The sequence below is a fragment of the Ranitomeya imitator genome, chromosome 3 (genome assembly GCF_032444005.1).
Source record: "Ranitomeya imitator isolate aRanImi1 chromosome 3, aRanImi1.pri, whole genome shotgun sequence".
Taxonomy (NCBI): Eukaryota; Metazoa; Chordata; class Amphibia; order Anura; family Dendrobatidae; genus Ranitomeya; species Ranitomeya imitator.
In genome coordinates, this window is record NC_091284.1 from 476867611 (window position 1) to 476889055 (window position 21445).

The window sequence follows — 21445 nt, forward strand, 5'->3', positions numbered from 1 at the left end:
CCACACCCAGTGCTGGAGGCTGGTCCCAACCTGGGTTTGGACAATATGGTCATTTTGGTTTGGGGTATGATTCCCGCCCATATGGTTATCAACATCAGGGGTATCTCCAAAATCCTGTCCCAAATATTCAAAGTGCCCAGCATCAAAGCAGGCATAATGTCCCTCAGGCCACTACCACATCCGCACAGGGTGCTGGACAATTGGGCCTATAAAGGCCACCTGATGCTGACCCTGAGCAATCAACATCTTCAGCACCTACCTACCAGGACTTGTGAATTTTTTTTTGTTTTGTTTTTGTTTTTATTTTTAATTTAACCATTTTGCTTATTTTTTATATTTGATTTGTATACACAATATTGTGTTTGTTTGTGCTTACATAGCAATTTGTAATGTGGATGTTGATCCAAATTTTTATGGCCACAAAAAACTGTGGAATTTACAAAAAAAAAAAGGTTATGACAAAACAATAACCAACAAAAAAAAAGTTAGATAAGTAAAATTTACGTTACTAACAATCAAACTCTGTATGCGCTCTATTCATTCTTACATCACACACACATGATATGCTCATAACCATATGTGAAATAATTAAATACAACAGACCTAGTTTCAAAATTGTGACAAAAAATATTTATATATCTCAATAATTACACATGCAAAATTGCATAGTCTTGCCAGGGAGTAGCACCTTGAGGAGTCAAAAAATAATTTGTCAAGACATCCTGAACTTTGAGGCCAGAAAGTGGACGACGTGGAGGAGGGACATATGGGGTAGGCCTACTAACATTGCTCATGAGGTGATCTTCAAAATTTGGTGAGGAACAATCATGTATTCTGGTGAAATTATGTAGAATAACACAGGCTTTGATCACTTCATTGATTGTAGCCTCACTCAGCTGAATGGCAGACTGAAGAACCCGCCATTTGGCTACAAGAATCCCAAAGGCGCACTCAACCAGTCTCCGTGCCCTGGAAAGTCTCAAATTAAACACCCTCCGCCGGCGGTCAAGGTTGCGCCTGGGGTAAGGACTCATGACGTGCCTCGTCAGTTGGAATGCCTCATATCTAACCAAAACAAAAGGCACTGCTTCCGCATTGGAGCCTGGGAGTTGTTGTGGTGGTGGGAGGTTCAACTGGTTGTCACATAGCCGCCGACCCATTATGGACGAATTGAAGACCCTAGAGTCTCCAGTTCGCCCATAGGCCCCAATGTCTACAATTATAAACCTGTAGTTACTGTCAGCAATTGCTAACAGAACTACAGAGAAAAACTGTTTGTAATTGTAGAATTGGGAACCAGAGTTCGGCGGCTTATGCACCCTGATATGTTTCCCATCCACAGCTCCAATGCAGTTAGGGAAGTCACAAGTGTTTTTGAAACCAGTGGCGATTTTGAGCCAATCCTCCTGTTTGGGCTCAGGCATCACAACTTCCTGTAGTTTCAGCCATATTTGGGAACAGGTTGTCCGAACAATGCGTGAAATTGTCGAATGCCCAATTAGAAACTCCAGGTGTAGACCCGCATAGGACAAGCCTGTGGACAGGAAGCTGAAATACAAGAAAAAAAAAATAAAACATTAACATGAGGACTAAGAAAACATGAATAAGCACAAGTATATATTTTATTTACTATGACATTATTTACTATATAAAAATGTTCATTTAACATTCTTACTATACTAGAATATTAACACCAGTTTTGTTGATGTGCTTGTGCCTTCATGACCAAGTAAAGTTACTGAAACATAGTAGGACACAACACATTTAAAAAAAAGATCATCAACATACAGTATGTGCGAATGTTGAATACATACCGTAAGGTTAGGAGCAGACGCTCCTCAGCAGAGATGGCTTTTCTCATCCAGGTGTCCTGATAGGTGATCCCAGGACGTAAGATCTCCAACAACATGTCAAAAGTCCTGATGAACATGCGACTATACAGGTAAAACTTGTCAGGATGTGCCCTCAAAGCTGAATATAGTCTCTGGAAATGTCCTTTACTCTGGCGTTGGGTCAATAGAGGATGTACCCACAATCTTCGTCTCCTCCTTCGCGGATCAACATTGACCGGATATGGCTGGCCAAAGCGACGAGACAACACCCAGTGAAGCAACACCCGCTGAGTTGTGCTTAAATACACAGTCAGACATGTTTGTAAGGTCAAAGCAACACAGCCAAAAAATGCTAGAGAACATATAGGGCAGATGGGAGGGGTCCACCTGTTGTAGAGGGCTTAAATAGTGTTGTTAATGATGGTTTAAATGATTTGCAGGCCTGAAAACCGTTAAATGTCCATTTTGTGATGGTGCGTGCAAAATACGCCATACGGATCACATACGGATTACACACGCACAAGCACATGCGCAAAATACGCGACCACACCTAAGCAACGCATTAACTACGGAAGTAGATTTCTGGGACATTTTGGCGTATTACACGCGTAGTACGGACGTATAATACGTTCCGTATTGTCTTATGCCAAGTGTGACGCCGGCCTAATTGTCCCACTCCTGGTTTTGGCTGAGAAATACTGATGTAAAATACTGACCAAATACTACTAGTGTGACGGCAGCCTTACATTGTATTTTTATTCTCTTTTTATACTTATAATGATCAGATAGAGCAGGAACATTTTAACAGGAACTCTACATGGATACATTTGTTTAAAGGGACTCTGTCATTAGGATCAGCCCTCCTAATGTGGCCTCATCACCCTGGTCGGGCGTGTACAGCGGGGGAGGTGAGTTGGGAAAGTCACTGGGGCCTTTCGCCGTCGGGGTTGTCAGGGTCATGCCCCTTACCTCTGCCTCCGGAGCACCGGAACTCCTCTTCGGCTCCGGACCGGTCAGGGTAGTCAGCGGTCATCCGGCAAGACTTTCGATCAAGGCCTCTCTCCACCCGGTCATGGTTTCCTGCTGCAACTGCGTAAGTTGTCGGGTTGGTTCCTCCACTTCTCTCCTCAGGAGGTCTGGGTTCATTGTTGGTGACGGGTGCAGTTCTTGCAGGTCCCGGCTGGGAGAGTCCTCTTGCTCCATCCCATGCTCCAGGGTCCGCTCCCCTCCCTCCGCCATATTGATTTCCGGTTCTGCCTCCTCGGCGTTGCTTCCCGCGGTTTCACAGTACCACGCTCGTCTTCATGGGCTGTTCCTTTTCTTCTCTCCACCATCCCACATCAGGAGGCGGACCTCTCCAGTTGATGGGCATATTTGTCGGACATAGTAATACTGATGAGGGGCGGCCATGGTTTTCGCGCCATTCCTCCAGGTGCCGCTCACGACAACGCACCCATTTCCTCCTGCACGCCACATGGTGCTATAATGGCGGCAGTTTTGGCGCAATTTACAGTTCAATAGTCACACAACAAATCACAGTCTCTAAGGCACACATGACCCACTTCAATGGGTCAGTCCATCCTGTTGGTAACGCCAGGTTTTGGAGCGCCCACACCAGGGCAGCATGGTACTTGTTACCGGGTCCAGTCTTAAAGGGGATGTCACGGTGGCTGTGGCCCGGTCCGTGGCCCTGGGCATCCAAGTAAAGGGAAAGGTCTTTAAAGGGATTTGTAATGTCTATGTTCGTGACGCCACCTGTGGTGTTCGGTCAGTTGGGACCGACGCTGTTTAAAGGGGTCCTCTAGGGTGATGGTGTGCAGCCAGATGGTGATGCTTCCCACAGGTGAAGCCGGGTCCCCAGGGCTTCCCAAGTGTATGGCAAGATGGTGTAAGCCGATGAATGCACAAAGAACGAGGACACAAGTTTGCAAAGTCTTTTATCTGGTTTACTGATGGTAGTAGTCCTCAGTCCAGGCAGGGCCGTATTTGCAACTAGGCACTTGAGGGCAGGTGCCTAGGGCAGCACAATGCGTGGGGGGAGGCACCTGAGCAAGGTTTTTTTTTTTTATAAAGCCCGGGCGCCTCTGCAGGTTTACATCCCGGCTAAATTAAATCTCTAAAAGACATAATTGAGCCGTGATCGCAATCTGCGCATGCGTCGCCACAGTAATCTATAAATACACGATGCGTTAGCACACTGCGATTAATGAACACATGAACTCCAGTATTGCTGTAAATGTTAAAAACGTAAGGTGACCAATGTTTTTTGATGAAAGAGTGCAAAATTCATCTAACCATGTCAAGGTGTGTTAAAGTAAATATGGATGGTCCCTAAACACTACTGTCCTACCTCTCCATGTGGCAAGCCAGGCGTTATTTGAATGGGAAGAGAAAGGAAACCAGGCGCAGCTCGCAATACCTGCGATCTCAATCTGTGCTTGCGCTGCCACACTATACTTTCGGTTGCGGACGTCAGCATCCCACGTCACATCCAGTTTAACCATGTCATTTCCGGCCCCCGTGGAAAGCAACCTATGTCACATTCGCATCAAGTGAAACTGAAACCGACTGTAGGCTAATGAAATACGGTTCCATTTTTACTAATGAGTGTGATATTTTTACATGCACTTCTGATGGATGGAATACAGTTGACGAGCTGACAAAACAACTATAACCTATTACAATACAGGTCTTTAACATGCATAGTTAAAAGGAGTTGTCCATATTTGAGAACATTTTTTCTTACCTAAATGAATGCAATTGGGGCTAAAAATATTTTTTGTAATTGAATGTAGCACAGTTTTCTCATGTGATATTTTCAATTGGACAAGACTGATGTACATGAACTGGAGAGCTGTAAGTGTGTGAGGAAAGGTGCACTAACGAGCAGAAGAACCTGTCATACCTATATAATAGTATAGAACTCAGGCTGTGGAAGATCTGCTATATACATCACATATGAGACTCTGAGACTGCTGTATATACATCACATAGAAGATATGGGGCTGCGGTATAGACATCACAGGTGATATGGGGCTATGGTATAGTCATCACATGAGACAGTGGGGCTACAGTATAAACATTACAGGAGACATGTGACTGTGTTATATACATCACAGGAAATATGGAGCTGTGGTATAGACATCTGTCATGACTGCACAAGCACATGCACACGAATAGCATACAAACCAGGGGGCAAATACCTTAACCTGACAGATCCCGGTTCAGACTGGTATAAGCCCTTCTCTGACCCTGTTCTGTCCTTACCTGAACGTGGAGGTTGGCATCCTAAAATAACGCAATGGCACCCCCACTCAACGGTGACTCACTCCTAACAGCTCCTTGTATCGCTATGCCTGTGTAGCAATTTACTCGGAAAAATAGGTTATACACTAAAAACTGCAACTGACCCTGCCCGTTCCTGTACTAGATGGACTAGATAGCCTGACTCCGGAGTCCCTAAGTGGTACCTGCGGGTGCAGAGATAGACCTAGCCACAGACTAGGAGATGGCATCTCTGGCCTTAGCTGCCTAAAGCCAGTTGCTTCACATTTCTCCTAAAGAACCAGAGGGCAGAGCAGAGTGTGAATTACCTACAAGAAGAGAAGTGTTCTGAACAAAGGAAAGAACCTAGAGAGAGAATAAAGTAAATAACGAATAAAGCAAATACTGTACAAATATACAGCCTACTTTCTAATGATAAACAGAAGGTAGGTACAAAGTATAGCAAATAAACAGCAAAGCCAAAAATCCTTCGCTGGAATTTCACTGTTACGGCTGTGTCAGATGCAACAGACAGTCGCTCTGCATCTGGCTGCAGAAGGTCTCTGCGTTTGGCATTGCAGACTCCTTAATCCTTCTGATTTTTGGACCCAGTGGCAACCTCCCTCCGGTGGACACCCACCTGGTCCTGGGTGTTTATAGGCTTGGAGCTATAGGAGTCGTCTTACTTTCTAGTGATCTTGGAGGACATTTGGTGTTACCTCTCTGGAGTCTGCTCATGTTAAGTTTCTCTCCCCTTGTTTGTCTCCCTTCAGTGCCCAGATCAGTGCTCATCCCCCCTTCCCTATCCAAGGCCTAGTTCTAGGGAAATACAAGGCTGCTTAGATTTTCTGCTCGGCGATTGGTGGGGAACCAAAAGTGGTGTAAATTAAGCAGGAATGTACCATATATACTCGAGTATATATTTTTAGGCTGAAAGTGCCCCTCTCGGCTTATACTTGAGTCACCCCCACGGGTCTGTCTCCCCTCTCCCCGGTCCGTCTCTCTGTCACATCATACTCACCTGCTCCCGGCATGGTCCCTGCTTCTCCGATTGTCTCTGACGCTGGCAGCTCTTCCTGTATTCAGCGGTCACGTGGTACCGCTCATTAAAGTAATGAATATAGACGCAACTCCTCTCCCTTAGGGGTGGAGCGCATATTCATTACTTTAATGAGCGGTACCAGTGACCGCTGAACACAGGAACAAGCTACCAGCCCTGGAGAGACCATCGCATCAGAGAAGCAGGGACGTGCAGACCGCGCCAGGAGGGTGAGTATATCGGAGGAGGGTGAGCATTGCGATATTCACCTGTCCCCTTTCCACCGCTGCGCGCCACTCTATCTTCTGTGTCCTCTGGCTGTGACGTTCAGGTCGGAGGGCGCGATGACGTGTTTAGTGTGCGCCGCCCACTGCCTGAACAGTCACTGCAGAGAGCTGGTGAATATCGCAAGTGTCGGTGTCCCCGCCTGCTCAGGACAAGAGGTGAGTATGTCACTTTTTTTAAATCGCAGCAGCATATGGGGCAAATGTTTTTATGGAGCATCTTATGGGGCCATAATCAACCTTTGTGCAGCATTATATGGGGCAAATGTTTCTATGGAGCATCTTATGGGGCCATAATCAACCTTTATGCAGCATTGTATGGGGCAAATGTTTCTATGGAGCATCTTATGGGGCCATAATCAATCTTTATTGCAGCATTATATGGGGCATATTTTTGTATGGAGCATCTTATGGGGCCCATCGTAAACTTTATGGAGCATTATATGGGGCTCCTGATTCAATATGGATATTAAAAAACACTTAACCTACTGATGTCTCAATTAATTTTACTTTTATTGGTATCTATTTTTATTTTTGAAATTTACCGGTAGCTGCTGCATTTTCCACCCTGGGCCTATACTCGGGTCATTAAGTTTTCCCAGTTTATTGTGTGAAAATTAGGGGTCTCGGCTTATACTCGGGTTGGCTTATACTCGAGTATATACGGTACTTCAGTTCACGACTGAAGTAGATTTCTGACTCTGGTTCATGGCAGCTGAAAGATAACAAATTAGTGAAAATCCAGATCAAACTTAAAGGAAGGCTTTCAGCATAAAATGAATGCTCTAATGAAAATAATATCTTAGATGACCTAATCAGTTTTTGCATTTGCAAGAAGTAATTTTTTATAAAATGCTAATTAGTTGCTTGATGTACACTAGACAAGGTTGAGCAGCTTACACCCACTTGTTTTCAATCTATCTTCACCCTCCTATGGTTTCTGTGATACCAGGGCTTTCACTCATATAAGATGGCAGCAGGAGTACCCTTCCCTCTCCCCACACACACAGTTACTCTTTCCTGCCCCTTGTCCCCCAAATATGCTTGCTGCCCTGCGGTCACTCCCCCTACTTAATATCTGCTGATATACTTATCTCCACGGATGTCCTATGAGGGTGTCAGGAGGTAATGGCCTCTACTTCTTCAGTGTGCTTGGGGTCGGAGATCTAGCCATCTGTGGAACAAGTGCCTATAAAATGTATATAAATGTTTTATATGTGTCGAAATACTGTATATATGTGTGAAACATTTTAGAAATCTTGTCGCTGTGTCATATATTAGAGAAAAACAAAGTAGTTAAAACCTAGTACAGTTAAAATAAGACTAAATGAAGTGTACAAAGGCATATCTTGCTTCAATCTTTATTTATTAAAATACTCATAGAAATTTAAAATATCACAAAATAAATTCTATGTGAGCCACACTTGTATAACATTATTTTAAAAAATATCAGCAACGTTCATTTACAGTTAAGTAACACATAAAATACACTGAATGCAGAGTGATAAAGATTAATGTGCATTGTACCATTAAGGATTGATCTGTAACAAACGTTCCTAATTCACTCTAGCACCTTATAGTAAATAGGACATTTGTATTTTATGTTAAAGGGACACTGTCACCTGAATTTGGAGGGAACAATCTTCAGCCATGGAGGCGGGGTTTTGGGATTTTTGATTCACCCTTTCCTTACCCGCTGGCTGCAATATTGGATTGAAGTTCATTCTCTGTCCTCCATAGTACAATCTTGCCTTGCGCAGGCGTGTACTATGGAGGACAGAGAATGAACTTCAATCCAATATTGCAGCCAGCATGCAGCCAGCGGGTAAGGAAAGGGTGAATCAAAAACCCCAAAACCCCGCCTCCATGGCTGAAGATTGTTCCCTTCAAATTCAGGTGACAGAGTCCCTTTAAAGAGGCTCTCAGTTCTTTTATTCTACATTATAATGATGTTAGTTTTTTTAAACAATATTCTATATCTTAAAGAGTATTTGTCACCAGGTTATTACTTCCTCATCTGAAAACAGCATGATCTAATCACAGAGACCCTGATTCCAGCTATGTATCACTTAGTTTGCTGGGTGCAGCAATTGTGATAATACAGCTTTCTCTGCTGCAGATCTAGCAGTGCTCTGAATTCTGAGCCATGTATAACCCTGCCCATTGACAGCTGTCTGTACACGGTATATTGACAGAAAAGAAAGTGAACTCTTAATCACTGTTGGGGGTGTGATTACACACAGAAGGAGGACTAGGAGGCACAAAAGTCCTGTATTGATAATCCCCTGATGATAAAACACTGATTTTATTGAAACTAGAGCACACAGTCTATTAAGTGACACTTCAACGGAATCCGGGTCTCAGCTCCTTCATCATGCTGCTCTCTGATTACATGGTAAAATCTTTCTGCCAGATTCCCTTCAAGGATTGTTAGGAATTTCTAAGTGAGGCAGAGTATTAGGCTCAGTGGCTTTATCAATTGGACATGAAATTGTGTTACCACACCATACATACCTGCACGCAGGTACGGACTGGAACTGAAATTTAGCCGTGGCATTTGAAATCACACAGGCCCATGCTGTCCCCGTCCCCAAGTACCAGATGGGATATATTACTAATATTACCCTGGATGGAGGAAAGGAAAATTTACTACAAGACCAAAATTTCTAATGATACCCGTGGCCTGCTGGGCTAAGTGACCAAGTCAGTGACTTTGTGCTCTGTCGCAATTCTTAACAGTATGGGTGCCTTGAGAACACTGATTCTGCCCACGACCAGACAGGCCCTACTGGCATTTTCCAGAATTGCCAGATGGCCAATCCGGACATGCCTGCACATGTGTATAATATGTGTATATATGTTTATATACATATATGTACTTGCAGTATAGATTTTATCTATCTATCTATCTTTCTATCTATCTATATATATATATATATACGGCATATATATATATATATATATCTTCTTTAACGTTAAGGCATATTGACATCATAGAGGTGGGAGACCAAGCTTAAAGGGGTATTCTCAAGTAATAAATTGATTTGCAACTTTGTAATTAACTTGCTTTTTCTCTCAGCTGTAATTCTCCTGCAATTGAAACTTTTATCTTTCATAGTGTACAGCTTGTTTCCATGTAGCTTGACCACTAGTGCCTGCTGAGACCCTGCCCAAGAGTGTTCTGTTGTTACATTCTGGGATAGAAGTTAACTCCTAATATCCCATCCTATTCCAGCCCATTGATTTATATATGAGCTGTTCTTATCAACCCTGTAGAATCACAATCCCTGTCACCCAGCCTCACAACTCTCACTGACCAAAGCTGTGTGCTTGTTCAAAGTCACAGTTATCTTTACATGCAAATACAGTGATAACCATGTAGACACTAGAACATATCACTGGTAACTGAATGTGTTAGAGCAGAACGTTTGATGAGTTTTATATGTGTACCAATAATACAGATATGCTACTCACCAGAACTGTCACACAAGAAGAAGTTCCTGCCCTGCTAGAAATCAGGAAGTGAATGAGACTGGAAAGCTGTGTGTTGCTCAAGAGACAACTGGAAATTAGCCCTTTAAATAATCCTCTCTATGAGGAGCTAAAACAGAAAGGTGTTTCTGCACTGAGCTGTCCTTGTATTATATGGATGGCCATGTAATACTACATTTGTGCTGCAATCTTTATAGGAAAATTGCCTGTCTGGCAGTGGCTTCCCCCAGCAAGTCAGCCATTTGCCTGGGGTGCTAACAGTGGGACCTTTAATTATCACCTAATCACTGTAGTGACAACATGCTGATTAGACAACCCCCTTTACATTTCATTAATGGGGTATCTGATATTTTATAAATACCTATCTTTAAACCCCAGCCATTTTTGTAATTAGCATTAATGTTCTTCCTATCTTGCTAATCCCTATATGTGCTTTTTTTCCCTTTCGTTTGAGGTGAGTCTCCAACAGGATGCCACAAGAGGGTGGCTCTCCAGTCACTTCTATCCCCCTTTGGAACAAAATGTCATCAGAGTGCCACACGGTAGTCACTTACAACAGCTTTTGACACTTCTTTCATCACTGTCCTCTGATAACATCCTGGTAGCAGTGATGAAGAAATGACCGCACTTCTGTCCACGATGCCCGCTTCTTCAGTGGCCACCACCACAGTCTCTGCTTCTGACACCGCCATGTCCTTCACTGAAACGAGGCATCATCAGGGTGCAGAGATAGAAGTAGGATGAGTGTCGGCAGCACCACTCCACAGCTTCTATCAGCACCTTCAAACAAATTGTTATCAGGGGGCAGTGATCGATGAAGGGTGAGTGACACCAATCGGCCCCTTGATGATGATTTGTTTCAGGGCCAGCTGTGGTGAGGCTATCATTCACCCTGCTTCTATCACCGCTCTTTGAGAAAGTTTCATTTCAGGGAAGGAGGCGGTAGTGTCAGAAGCAGGCACTGTGGTGGCGACTGAGGATGTGATCAGCAGAGACCGAAAAGGCGTGACAGAGGCCACGGAAGTCACTTCTCTATCACAGCTACTGAAACAGGACCTTATGAAGGGGCAACGGTGACAGAAGCGGTGGTAATTGACCGCAGTGCTGCCCTTTGATGATGTCCTATGTCAGAAAGGATGATAGAACCTTCAGAGAAGTGACTGCATCCTTCTACAATGTCCTATTTGAGATTCCTCTTAAAGCGTCGCAGGAATTAAAAAAAAAAACCATACATAGGGAAAATCTGTATAGGGAGAATTTTAGGGAATTTTATAATAAAACAAATTAGATAGATATTCATGAAGAGCATTATAGTTATTGGACAAGCCCTCTAAGTAGTGTCGTTTTTCATGAGCCATGGAAGCTATCTAGCATGTAAACAGTAGGAGTACTGGCACCGTGTTCATCTGTCTGACTGAATGTAAACTAAAGTGACACATAACCTATTATAGCCACACTATTCATTAAACATAATCTCAGAAATAGCAGAGGAGCTTTATGAGGCAATTGTCGGAACCTTCTTCACATCAAGTATTTACAGTACAGAAGATAGTATTCATGCATGATATAGATCAGTGTCATCTTGTGTACAGCTAATAAACAACCAAATATACAAAATTTCCATAAATACAGTACATTCAGTAATTTATACAATCATGCACATTTTGAGGTATTTAGACATTTCTTGTAAAGTCCATTAAAGTGGGCCTGTCATTATGTCTTCAGTAATGCAACATGTTTCACTAAAGTGATTGATCAAGGCTTGTCTTAATATCTTTTGTCACTATGTAGTAAACAATTGTACTTTTTCATATAAGTGAACTATTATAGGTACAGATTTTAAGTAAATGTACTACATTTAGACAGAAAAGAAAAAATAAAAGAAAAAATATAACTAAAACTAAAAGGGAAACGCTTCTGTAGTAATTCTTAGTGACAGCTCCGCTTTAAAGTGTCATAATTATTAACTCTACCTGTGATGTTCTTATTACTGCAATGATATGCCCCACAATTCCATTTATCAAATATGTAATAATTGAATCTAAGTGCTGACTAACTATATGACTGTCCATTGTATTACCTTCTGCTTATTAGAAATGCAATTGACAAGCCTAATTATTACCTTACATTTAACAACAAATGATTGATAATACATTGTGAGCACATAGTTTGCAATGTTTGTATGAATAAAGTAGATTTTAGAATGTTTAGTATCAGAAACTTTCTATTACCTCTATTAAAGGGGTTGTCCTTTTAGAAGATTACAGGGAGCTGACTACTGACACCTTGTAATCTTTTTTTTTTAACTGCAAAGTGTAGATATACAGTTTATTGTTAGGCAATCCAATTGTGCCAATTTGGACATATAACATGACCTTTTTCAAACATTGGTTTGGAGGAGCTAATCAGAATGTAAAAGATAAGCGGCGCAGTGAGTGGAGGTGTGACTGTTCTGTTGAAAGGTGGCTCTTAAGATACCGTCACACATAACGATTTTGTTAACGATATCGTTGCTTTTTGTGACGTAGCAACGATATCGTTAACGAAATCATTATGCGTGACAGCGACCAACGATCAGGCCCCTGCTGGGTGATCGTTGGTTGCTGCGAATGATCAGGACCTTTATTTGGTCGCTGATCACCCGCTGTCATCGCTGGATCGGCGTGTGTGACGCCGATCCAGCGATGTGTTCACTGGTAACCAGGGTAAATATCGGGTTACTAAGCGCAGGGCCGCGCTTAGTAACCCAATGTTTACCCTGGTTACCATTGTAAATGTAAAAAAAAAAAAACACTAAATACTTACATTCCGGTGTCTGTGCACTGTGTCAGCGCCGGCCGGCCGTAAAGCAAAGCACAGCGGTGACGTCACCGCTCTGCTTTACGGCCAGCGCTTACACAGTGCAGGGAAGCTGACGACGGGGGACGTGAATGTGAGTATGTAGTGTTTTTTTTTTTTACATTTACAATGGTAACCAGGGTAAACATAGGGTTACTAAGCGCGGCCCTGCGCTTAGTAACCCGATGTTTACCCTGGTTACCCGGGGACTTCGGCATCGTTGGTCGCTGGAGAGCTGTCTGTGTGACAACTCTCCAGCGACCACACCGACTTACCAACGATCACGGCCAGGTCATATCGCTGGTCATGATCGTTGGTAAATCGTTTAGTGTAATGATACCTTTACTAGAACGGTCATACTGCCACCCACTGTGCTATTGTTTTCAATTCTAATTAGCTTCTGCAATCTGATGTTTGAGAAAGGACATGTTATTTCACCAAAATGGCACTTTTTGTATTGCCAATATAATGTTTGCGAAGAGTCATTTTATATGACCAAAATGGCAGATTTTGAATACTTTGCAATTTGAAAAAGGCTTCTTGAGCTCCTTGCATTGAGACTTGCATGTCATGTTCCCTTTTTTGTTTCACCCAGTTTTTGGTGCAAAGCTTAAAGGGAATCTGTCAGCATGTTTTTGCTACATCATCTGAGAGCAGGATGATATAGGCAAATAGAATCTGAATCTAACGATGTATCACTTACTTTACTGGGTGCATCCATTCTGACACAGAGTTTTTAGATTTAGAATAAAGCAGATCTGAGAAAGCTGCCCTCATCCACATCAGGCTCTGTATGTACAAAGTCCATAAACAGTGAGCTGCTTATCACAGGAGAGTGTGTGTCGGACTAGCATGCTCACCACGCCCTAATCCAGCAATGATAATCTCCTGGTGCTAAAACAATCAACGCAAGCAAATAAAACCATAGCACTTGATAAGAAAGACATTGCTGAAATCTGTGTTTTATCCCCTACCTCTAGTGATGAGCGAGTGTACTCGTTGCTCGGGTTTTCCAGAGCACGCTCGGGTGGTCTCCGAGTATTTATGACTGCTCGGAGATTAAGTTTTCATCGCCTCAGCAGAATGATTTACAGCTATTAGCCAGATTGATTACATGTGGGGATTACCTAGCAACCAGGCAACCCCCACATGTACTCAGCCTGGCTAGTAGCTGTAAATCATTCAGCTGCCGTGATGAAAACTAAATCTCCGTACAATAACAAATACTCGGAGGTCACCCGAGCAACGAGTACACTCGCTCATCACTACCTACCTCATGTTGTCTTCAGAGTATATATCCAAAACCTGCTGACGGATTCCCTTTAAATATGCATGAAGTAAATCAGTGTGAGCATACCCTTAAAGCATACATTTGGCCGATATATCACATCCTCCAGTACATTAAATGTCACTGGAGCTAACATATATTACATTTCTAGTCATTTGCAGCCCACAGTAGTCTCTCAACTACATGGTACTAGAGTTGATTTCATTATGTGACAGGAAATGAAGCAATTTCTAAATTATTTTCAAGATTCGAATAATTAAGATTTTTTTTTTATATATATATATATATATATAATTACATCATGTTAATAATTTTATTTCTATTACCTGTTCTATTTAAATAGGGTGCCAAGTAAAAAGTAATGATATTAAATCATATTTAGTGCAAATTGTATGCAGATAAATATTTTACATTTTTTTCAGGAATATATCATTTCATACACTCATAATATTATCCCCTAAAGAACATTTTATAACGTACTTTATGTCCCAGTTTTTATTTAATTCCAAATGTATTCTTAAAGGGGCTGCACCTATTAAGGGGGCTTGATTATTAGAAGCACAGGTGAAGATGTGTTATGACAACACACTCTGATGAAAGCATTGCGTGTCCAGGATCATGTTACATCATGTGTCGTTGGTTTAACCACCACCGGTATCGTACTTAGGTTTAACATTTCTTGGTCTAAAATAGTAACAACACCAGGTGCAACTTTCCATCCTGAGTTAGATTTCCGCTGAAAATGGTCTTAGATCAAGTTGATTCGGTGTAAAATAAAGTGCATTTCATGATGGTTTCTCCTTTTGTTTACACATAAAAATGACGTAAGCTGCTTTACAAAAATTCCATGTAAACATAGAGTATCAAGTGGGTATATTTAGAACAGGTCTATATTCAGTGCAAGTATTGTGCAAGCTGCTCAGAGTAAATGTCCACATACACCTTAAATAGACAAGTGCTTCTCCCCGTCCCTGTGCTGTGAAGAAAACACAGAGACTAGATTAGAAGACGTTTCATAAGGTCACAGTTTGCAGACTGTGGACATAACCGCAAATACACGCTGCTGATAATGATCTATAAATAATGGGACCTAATAGTTAAACTGGACTGAAATGTTATAATTTCTAGGTATGTTAATGTCTTAAGTTAGCTTATTTGGCAGGGGAAAAGAAAACAACTCATTTTTTTTCTTTATAAAATGAAAATTAATTTTCATATATTTATTTCATTTATTTTTATTTATTTTACTCATTTTATAAAGCGCCATTGGATTCCACGGCAACATTATTGGCAAACAGTATATTTTTTTTACAAAAAAAAAAAAGGGAGAGCCCTATAATATAAAGGCAGCTTTAGAAAATCATTTTTCTCTGAACCAACTATTTTTTTTTACCAACAGTAATACAAAATACATTTGTGTATTACTATGCTGTAATGATTGTAGTGACTATTTATAGAGCACATGTAGACATGCACAGTTAGACACTTTACACACTTCAAAATTAATAGGGCCCCTGACAAAATGTTGTTTCATTGCAAAAGGCTATGTCCCAGGACATCTATGTCTAATAAGGTACATGGAAATTATATAGTTAAAGATATATACTGACTATAATGATTATGACTATGCTTCATGTGTAAAGGTTATCAGACTATTACGGTACTTACTATTTTTCTCTGATTGCTAAGGCAAAAAGTGCAGATGGGTTTGGGGGCAGTAGTGGTCACTGAAGCCCTGTACTGAAGACATGGCTGTCCATCCATGCAGTCCTCTCCCAGTAGCAAGATGTTGGCTAGATGAGAAATGTAACTAGAAGCCAGCCTCAGGGTTTCTATTTTGGACAGCTTGCGGTCTGCAGGCTCTGTGGGGATAAGAGTCCTTAGAGCAGTGAAGGCTGTATTCACACTGTGTGTTCTGTCTCTTTCTCGTGCATTGGCAGCTTGTCTTTGTTTGCTGACTCCAGACAATTTACTCTTCCTTTTCCTTTTGCCCCTATTGTCCCCGGATGGGCTACTGTAGCCGCCGTCATCTCCTCCACCAAGAGACTTTTCTGAGCTGTCGCTTACACTATCAAGATCTTCAGCATCAGACAGTAACCCACTGCTACAGTCCACAGGTTGCCCAATGCCACCACTCACACACTTCATGGTCCTGCAGTATACGCCTTTAGGCTTTGACTCTGTCCTCATCAGCAGCACCATCCCCCGGGCTCCCATCACTTTTATGCACTGCAGGCAAGGAGCACCTGTTGGTAGCGAGCAACTCCACTTGATCCACTGACACCTCAGCAAGTCATTTTTTGAATGGTTGCTCCATTTAGACTGAGCATGTGGTCGCTTCGAAAGGCAAGAAAGGTGGGGTTGGTGGACGGTTATGGAGGTTGGGGCAACGGCACCATCCTAAGCAGTGCACCTGTTCTTGTTGTCATGTAGTGGGTTACAGCTAAAGAAAGAAGTCCTGTATCAAAAGTGAGTGAGAGAGGACAGGCGGTGCGCTAACTAGAGTGACATGTCAATCTGTACAACCTACTAATGTTGAAGCTGCTAACAATAACATCATACCCTAACTTAATTCTATCTGAATAGAATCCAATATTGTAACATTTCTGCTCAAAATCTAACTTTTTGGATAAGTCACTTCTGCCACTAATTAATTTTTTTTCGCAATGTAGTAAAGGCAAACAAGCCCCTTGAGTAAGGTAATGTAGAGGGAAGCAGAAAAATGTAATTATACTAATGGTGCTTTAACTGTGTCTTCCTAATTACAATCCTTCTATGAGCATAATAAAATGGACTTGTTCACACTATCATGTTTCCAGTTCATATTCATGTTCATGTTTGTCAGGAGCATTGGAAAATGATCATTTTTGTTTATCTAATACCAGAAATTGTTTGATCTTTTTCAAATTCCTATCTTGACCAATTCAAAATGAAAATGTTTCCATTTTTTTTACAGCCTTTCCCGGAGTTGATCATGTTAAATGTGATAGAACACTCAGTCAGATAATTTGATCCATGGTCCAAGGATTGAAATCACTGTGGCAGTGGGATTTCACCAGGGAGAATCCATTTACTCACTTGTGCTTAGAAGGAAAATATGTTCCACATGAGCCAATATTAAACTTTAAAGGGGTTTTCACTCTATGTCACTGCCAACTTGTGAATCCTTACGTCGGAGAGGAGTGACTGCCATGTGACCGCAAGTATGCGATATGCACGCTCCCGGCCACAATGCAAGTTTATTGAGCGAGGGCTGAAACAGTCTAGTCGGATTGTGGCCAGGAGTATGCATAACTAACACTAGAGAATCCTGACAGCACAAGGTGCGTGTGATATGAGGATTTGCAAGTCTGTATGTACATAGAGTGAGTGTAGCCTTGTAGTTTTAGACTGAAGAACACCCTTTAAATATAAAAAGTTGATATTTGAGTGCACTTCTGTAATTTTTATAGAAAAGAATTCACACACTTCATACAGTGTTTTATAGGCCTGAATATTGCATAACCTGTTTTATAGCAGGCTTCAAGCAGAGTTTAATGTGGGATTCTTGAGTTTTTATGTTGTTTTAATTAGTTAAACAGCATGAAAATAAGTAAGTTTGCCATTAACTTGCTTTTCCTATCTGCTGTCATTCTCCTGCAATGACAGCTTTTATCTTTTATACTGTATAGCTCGTTTCCATGGAGCTTGGTCTCTAGGCTCTGGCGTTGAGCGTGCACTAGTTACATTCGAGGTGACGAGTTAAAGCTTAACATCAACTCTTTCAAGTCCATTGATTTCTATATAGGTGTTTCTGTTCACCTTCTTCCTGCTCCCTTCCTTCTCTTGAAAAAATGCCGTTATAAATCACAAGCCTTCAACTTTCACAGCAAGTCTGCTAATCATGGCTCCCGTCTGTCGGAGCCCTTTGCTTGTCCAAATGCCCTGTTATCTCTATCTGTAAATGTAGTGACAAAAGTGTACATTTCAGAACAAACCACTGATGGCTGAGTGGTTACAGTAGAACTTGTGCTAAGTTGTACAGTTCTACTAATACTACAGTTGAACTATTCACCAAAACCGTCTCTCAAAGAGGAGAGTCCGCCCTGCTAGAAACAAGGAAGTATGGAAACTATGGAGAATGCATTGTTCTGAACTTTTCAAGAGACAACTTAGGAATATCCATTTAAAGATCCTTTTGCAATTACAGTATGACTAAGGGAGTCAAACACAAGTGCAAACATACGTCAATGGCTAAAGTATTGTCACAACCACTTGCTGCTGCAGCCATCACTACTGACTGCTGGTGGTTGCCTCCTCCATGCTGAACCCCTAGACCAGTATTTCCCAAAACTTCTGTCCTCACGGACCCCATGTTTTCAGGATTTCCATAGTGCTGCACAAGTGAGAGAACTTCTGATACTTCCATCACTTGTGCAATACTAAGGAAATCCTGAAACATGATCTGTTGGGGTCCGGGAGGACTGGAGTTTGGGAAACACTGCCCTAGACTCATTATCTCAGCAATAAGGTTATTAAACTTCCTCTTACGTGTAAAGGTTTGCCTAGTTACTATTTCTATGGGTTGCAACATGGTTATTTCTTGACTGCATTTCCTTTTCTGCAACCTGCCCTGACCTTTATGTCTGTTTTCTGTATTGCAAGAACTCCACCAGCCCTGACCCACTACTATGACTATGAATGCTGCCTGATGTCTCAGCTTCTCAAATGTGTGTCTTCAAGACAAAGACTTCATCTTACTTTGTCTAAATCTGTAGTAAAATAGTGGATCTACTGCTCAAAGTAGGCCTTGACTTATTTTGATCAAGCCAACTCAACTGATGTATGCTTGCCTGAGATCTTCACAGGCTTACTAGGTCCTCACACAGATGCTCCACTTGACGACAGTTTTAGATCATACACTATTACTTTGAATGCAGTGTCCAATACCACAGGGAGACAGCAGCATGAATGCATCTAAACACAGATTGCACAACATTCTTCTGACCAGCTTTCTACTAGTGTTGATATCTAGGGATGAGTGAACCCAAGCTGTAAAGTTCAGAGTTTGTACTGATTTTTTAATGTATATTTGTAGTACTTTTCGGGTTCAGCAGTCTAATAAAGCTTGTTGAAAGGCTGCAGCGCAGCCAATTAACAAACTTTAATGCTGTGAGCACTTCTGGCCCCCCTATTTGTATTACCACCCGAGGGATTGCAAACAGCTGTGAGCTGGTCTTATTATGCTGAACCATTTGAGCCTATATACAGCTCTGGCAAAAATTAATAGACCACCACATCAAAACCCTGTCATGGGCAGCCCAATCTCCAGACCTGAACCCCACTGAAAACCTCTGGAATGTAATCAAGAGGAAGATGGATAGTCACAAGCCATCAAACAAAGAAGAACTGCACCAGGAGCAGTGTGAAAGACTGGTGGAAAGCATGCCAAGACACATGAAAGCTGTGATTAAAAATCATGGTTATTCCACAAAATATTGATTTCTGAACTATTCCTGAGATAAAACATTAGTATTGCTGTTTCTAAATGATTATGAACTTGTTTTCTTTGCACTATTTGAGGTCTGAAAGCACTGTTTTTTTTATTTTGACCATTTCTCCTTTTCAGAAAAAAAATAAAAAAATGTATTGCTTGGAAATTTGGAGACTTGTCAGAAGTTTATAGATTGAAAGAACAATTTACATTTTACTCAAAAATATACCTATAAAGAGAAAAATCAGAGAAACTGAAAATTTTGCAGTGGTCTCTTAATTTTTGCCAGAGCTGTAAATCAGTCCACAGCTGTCTCCCTTGCCTTTGCTGGTTACTAAAAATGGGGAGACCGTAAATAATTGATGTGGGGTCCCCATTTTTAATAACTATCTAAGACAAAGCAGACAGTTGGGGGCTAATATTAATAGGCTGGGAAGGGCCATGGAGTTTGGCCCTTCCCAGCCTAATATGACCAGCCCTCAACTGTCCCAGTAATGGCGCATCCATTACAAGCACCAATTCTGGTACTTAGCCTCAGCTCTTCCTGATTTCCCCCTGTACATCGGTGATTGAGATAATGGGATTGTGGGGTTGATGTTAGCTGTGTAATCTCCGCTGACATCAAGCCCATGGGTTAGTAATAGAGAAGCATCTATCATTTAAGCTCTTACACTGCCCTCATGAGAACCGGTGCCTGTGAACTGAGGTAACCATACTGACATCATCTCAGTTCACAGCAGCCGGGTCTCTAGGCATACAGCATGAGACACAGCAGTGGATGCTACTCCAATCTATGGAGCTTCGTTCTCTGAACTGAGTTCCATACACTGGATGAAGAAGATATGGATCATCGTGGGACCTCCATTTGGATTACCATTTGCTCCCCACATTCTTGTATATACCCCCAATCCTGATATATGCTCCCCATCCTTGTATATGCCCTTCATCCTGGTATATATGTCCCCATCCTTGCATATGCTTCCATCCTTGTATTTACCCCCATCCTGCTTTATGCCCCTATCATGGTATGTGCCATTCATCCTAGTATATGTTCCCCCATCCTTGTATATGCCCCCAAGCCTAATATATGCTCCTCCATCCTTGTATATGCCCATCATCTTGGTGTATACGACCTTCATCCTGGTGTATATGCCCTTCATCCTGGTGTATGTGCCCCCATCTTTGTAATGGCTCCATCCTTGTAATGCCCCCATCCTGGCATATGCTCTTCATCCTGGTATATGCCCCCCCATCCTTGTATATTCCCCTTCCTTGTATATGCCCCCAATCCTTGTATATGCCCTTCACCTTGGTGTATATGTACTTCATCCTGGTGTATATGCCCCCATCCTTGTATATGTGTAATTTGTCCCCATGTTTAATACTAATACACTCAATGGTGTTTTGAAGTATGAGAACCAGCATGAATACTCTGTGGGTTCTCCAGAAACAGGGCTCCTTTCCCTCACTGCTTGTAGGGACTATTCCTGCATGTGAGATTTCTGTGCCCTTGACCATTTCCATTTTGTATATGGCGCACATTAACTGTTAGGGCTAGCGGAACACACCAAATAATAATAAGTAAGGAATAAGGTGCGTTCGCAGCCCGGGGTCCACTGTGCAGAGATGTCACCTGCTGCTCGGTAATGGCGGCACTATATGGTGGTATTACACCAAAGTACACACGGGTTAACGTCACCCGGTGTGAACAGACGCAAGCTCAATTACTTCACAGAACTGCAGAGCACAATAGAATGCTGTACCCTGTTAGCTGACACAGAGTGCAGCAGAGTAGGATGTAGTGGGATCCCTAGCGCTCACCCCCACTACACTGGTGGTTGAACCCACTCTGTCACTCAGTGGCTTTTGAGCCCGCGCCTGAGGACGCCCAGAGACAGATGCTGGGTTCAAGCAGGAATTCCCACCCTACTCTGA

General features: G+C 42.1%; 1 protein-coding gene across 1 annotated transcript; it reads right to left on the reverse strand.

Annotated features, from left to right (window-relative positions):
* Nucleotides 1-14400: 14400 nt before the first annotated feature.
* On the reverse strand, nucleotides 14401-16226 carry LOC138672161 (transcription factor 15-like). The gene is made up of 2 exons (XM_069760179.1): nucleotides 15706-16226; nucleotides 14401-15013 (listed from the first exon to the last, which is right to left on the reverse strand). The coding sequence occupies exons 1-2, from the start codon at nucleotides 16183-16185 to the stop codon at nucleotides 14981-14983; spliced, it is 513 nt and encodes a 170-aa protein (XP_069616280.1). The 5' UTR covers nucleotides 16186-16226; the 3' UTR covers nucleotides 14401-14980.
* Nucleotides 16227-21445: the final 5219 nt, after the last annotated feature.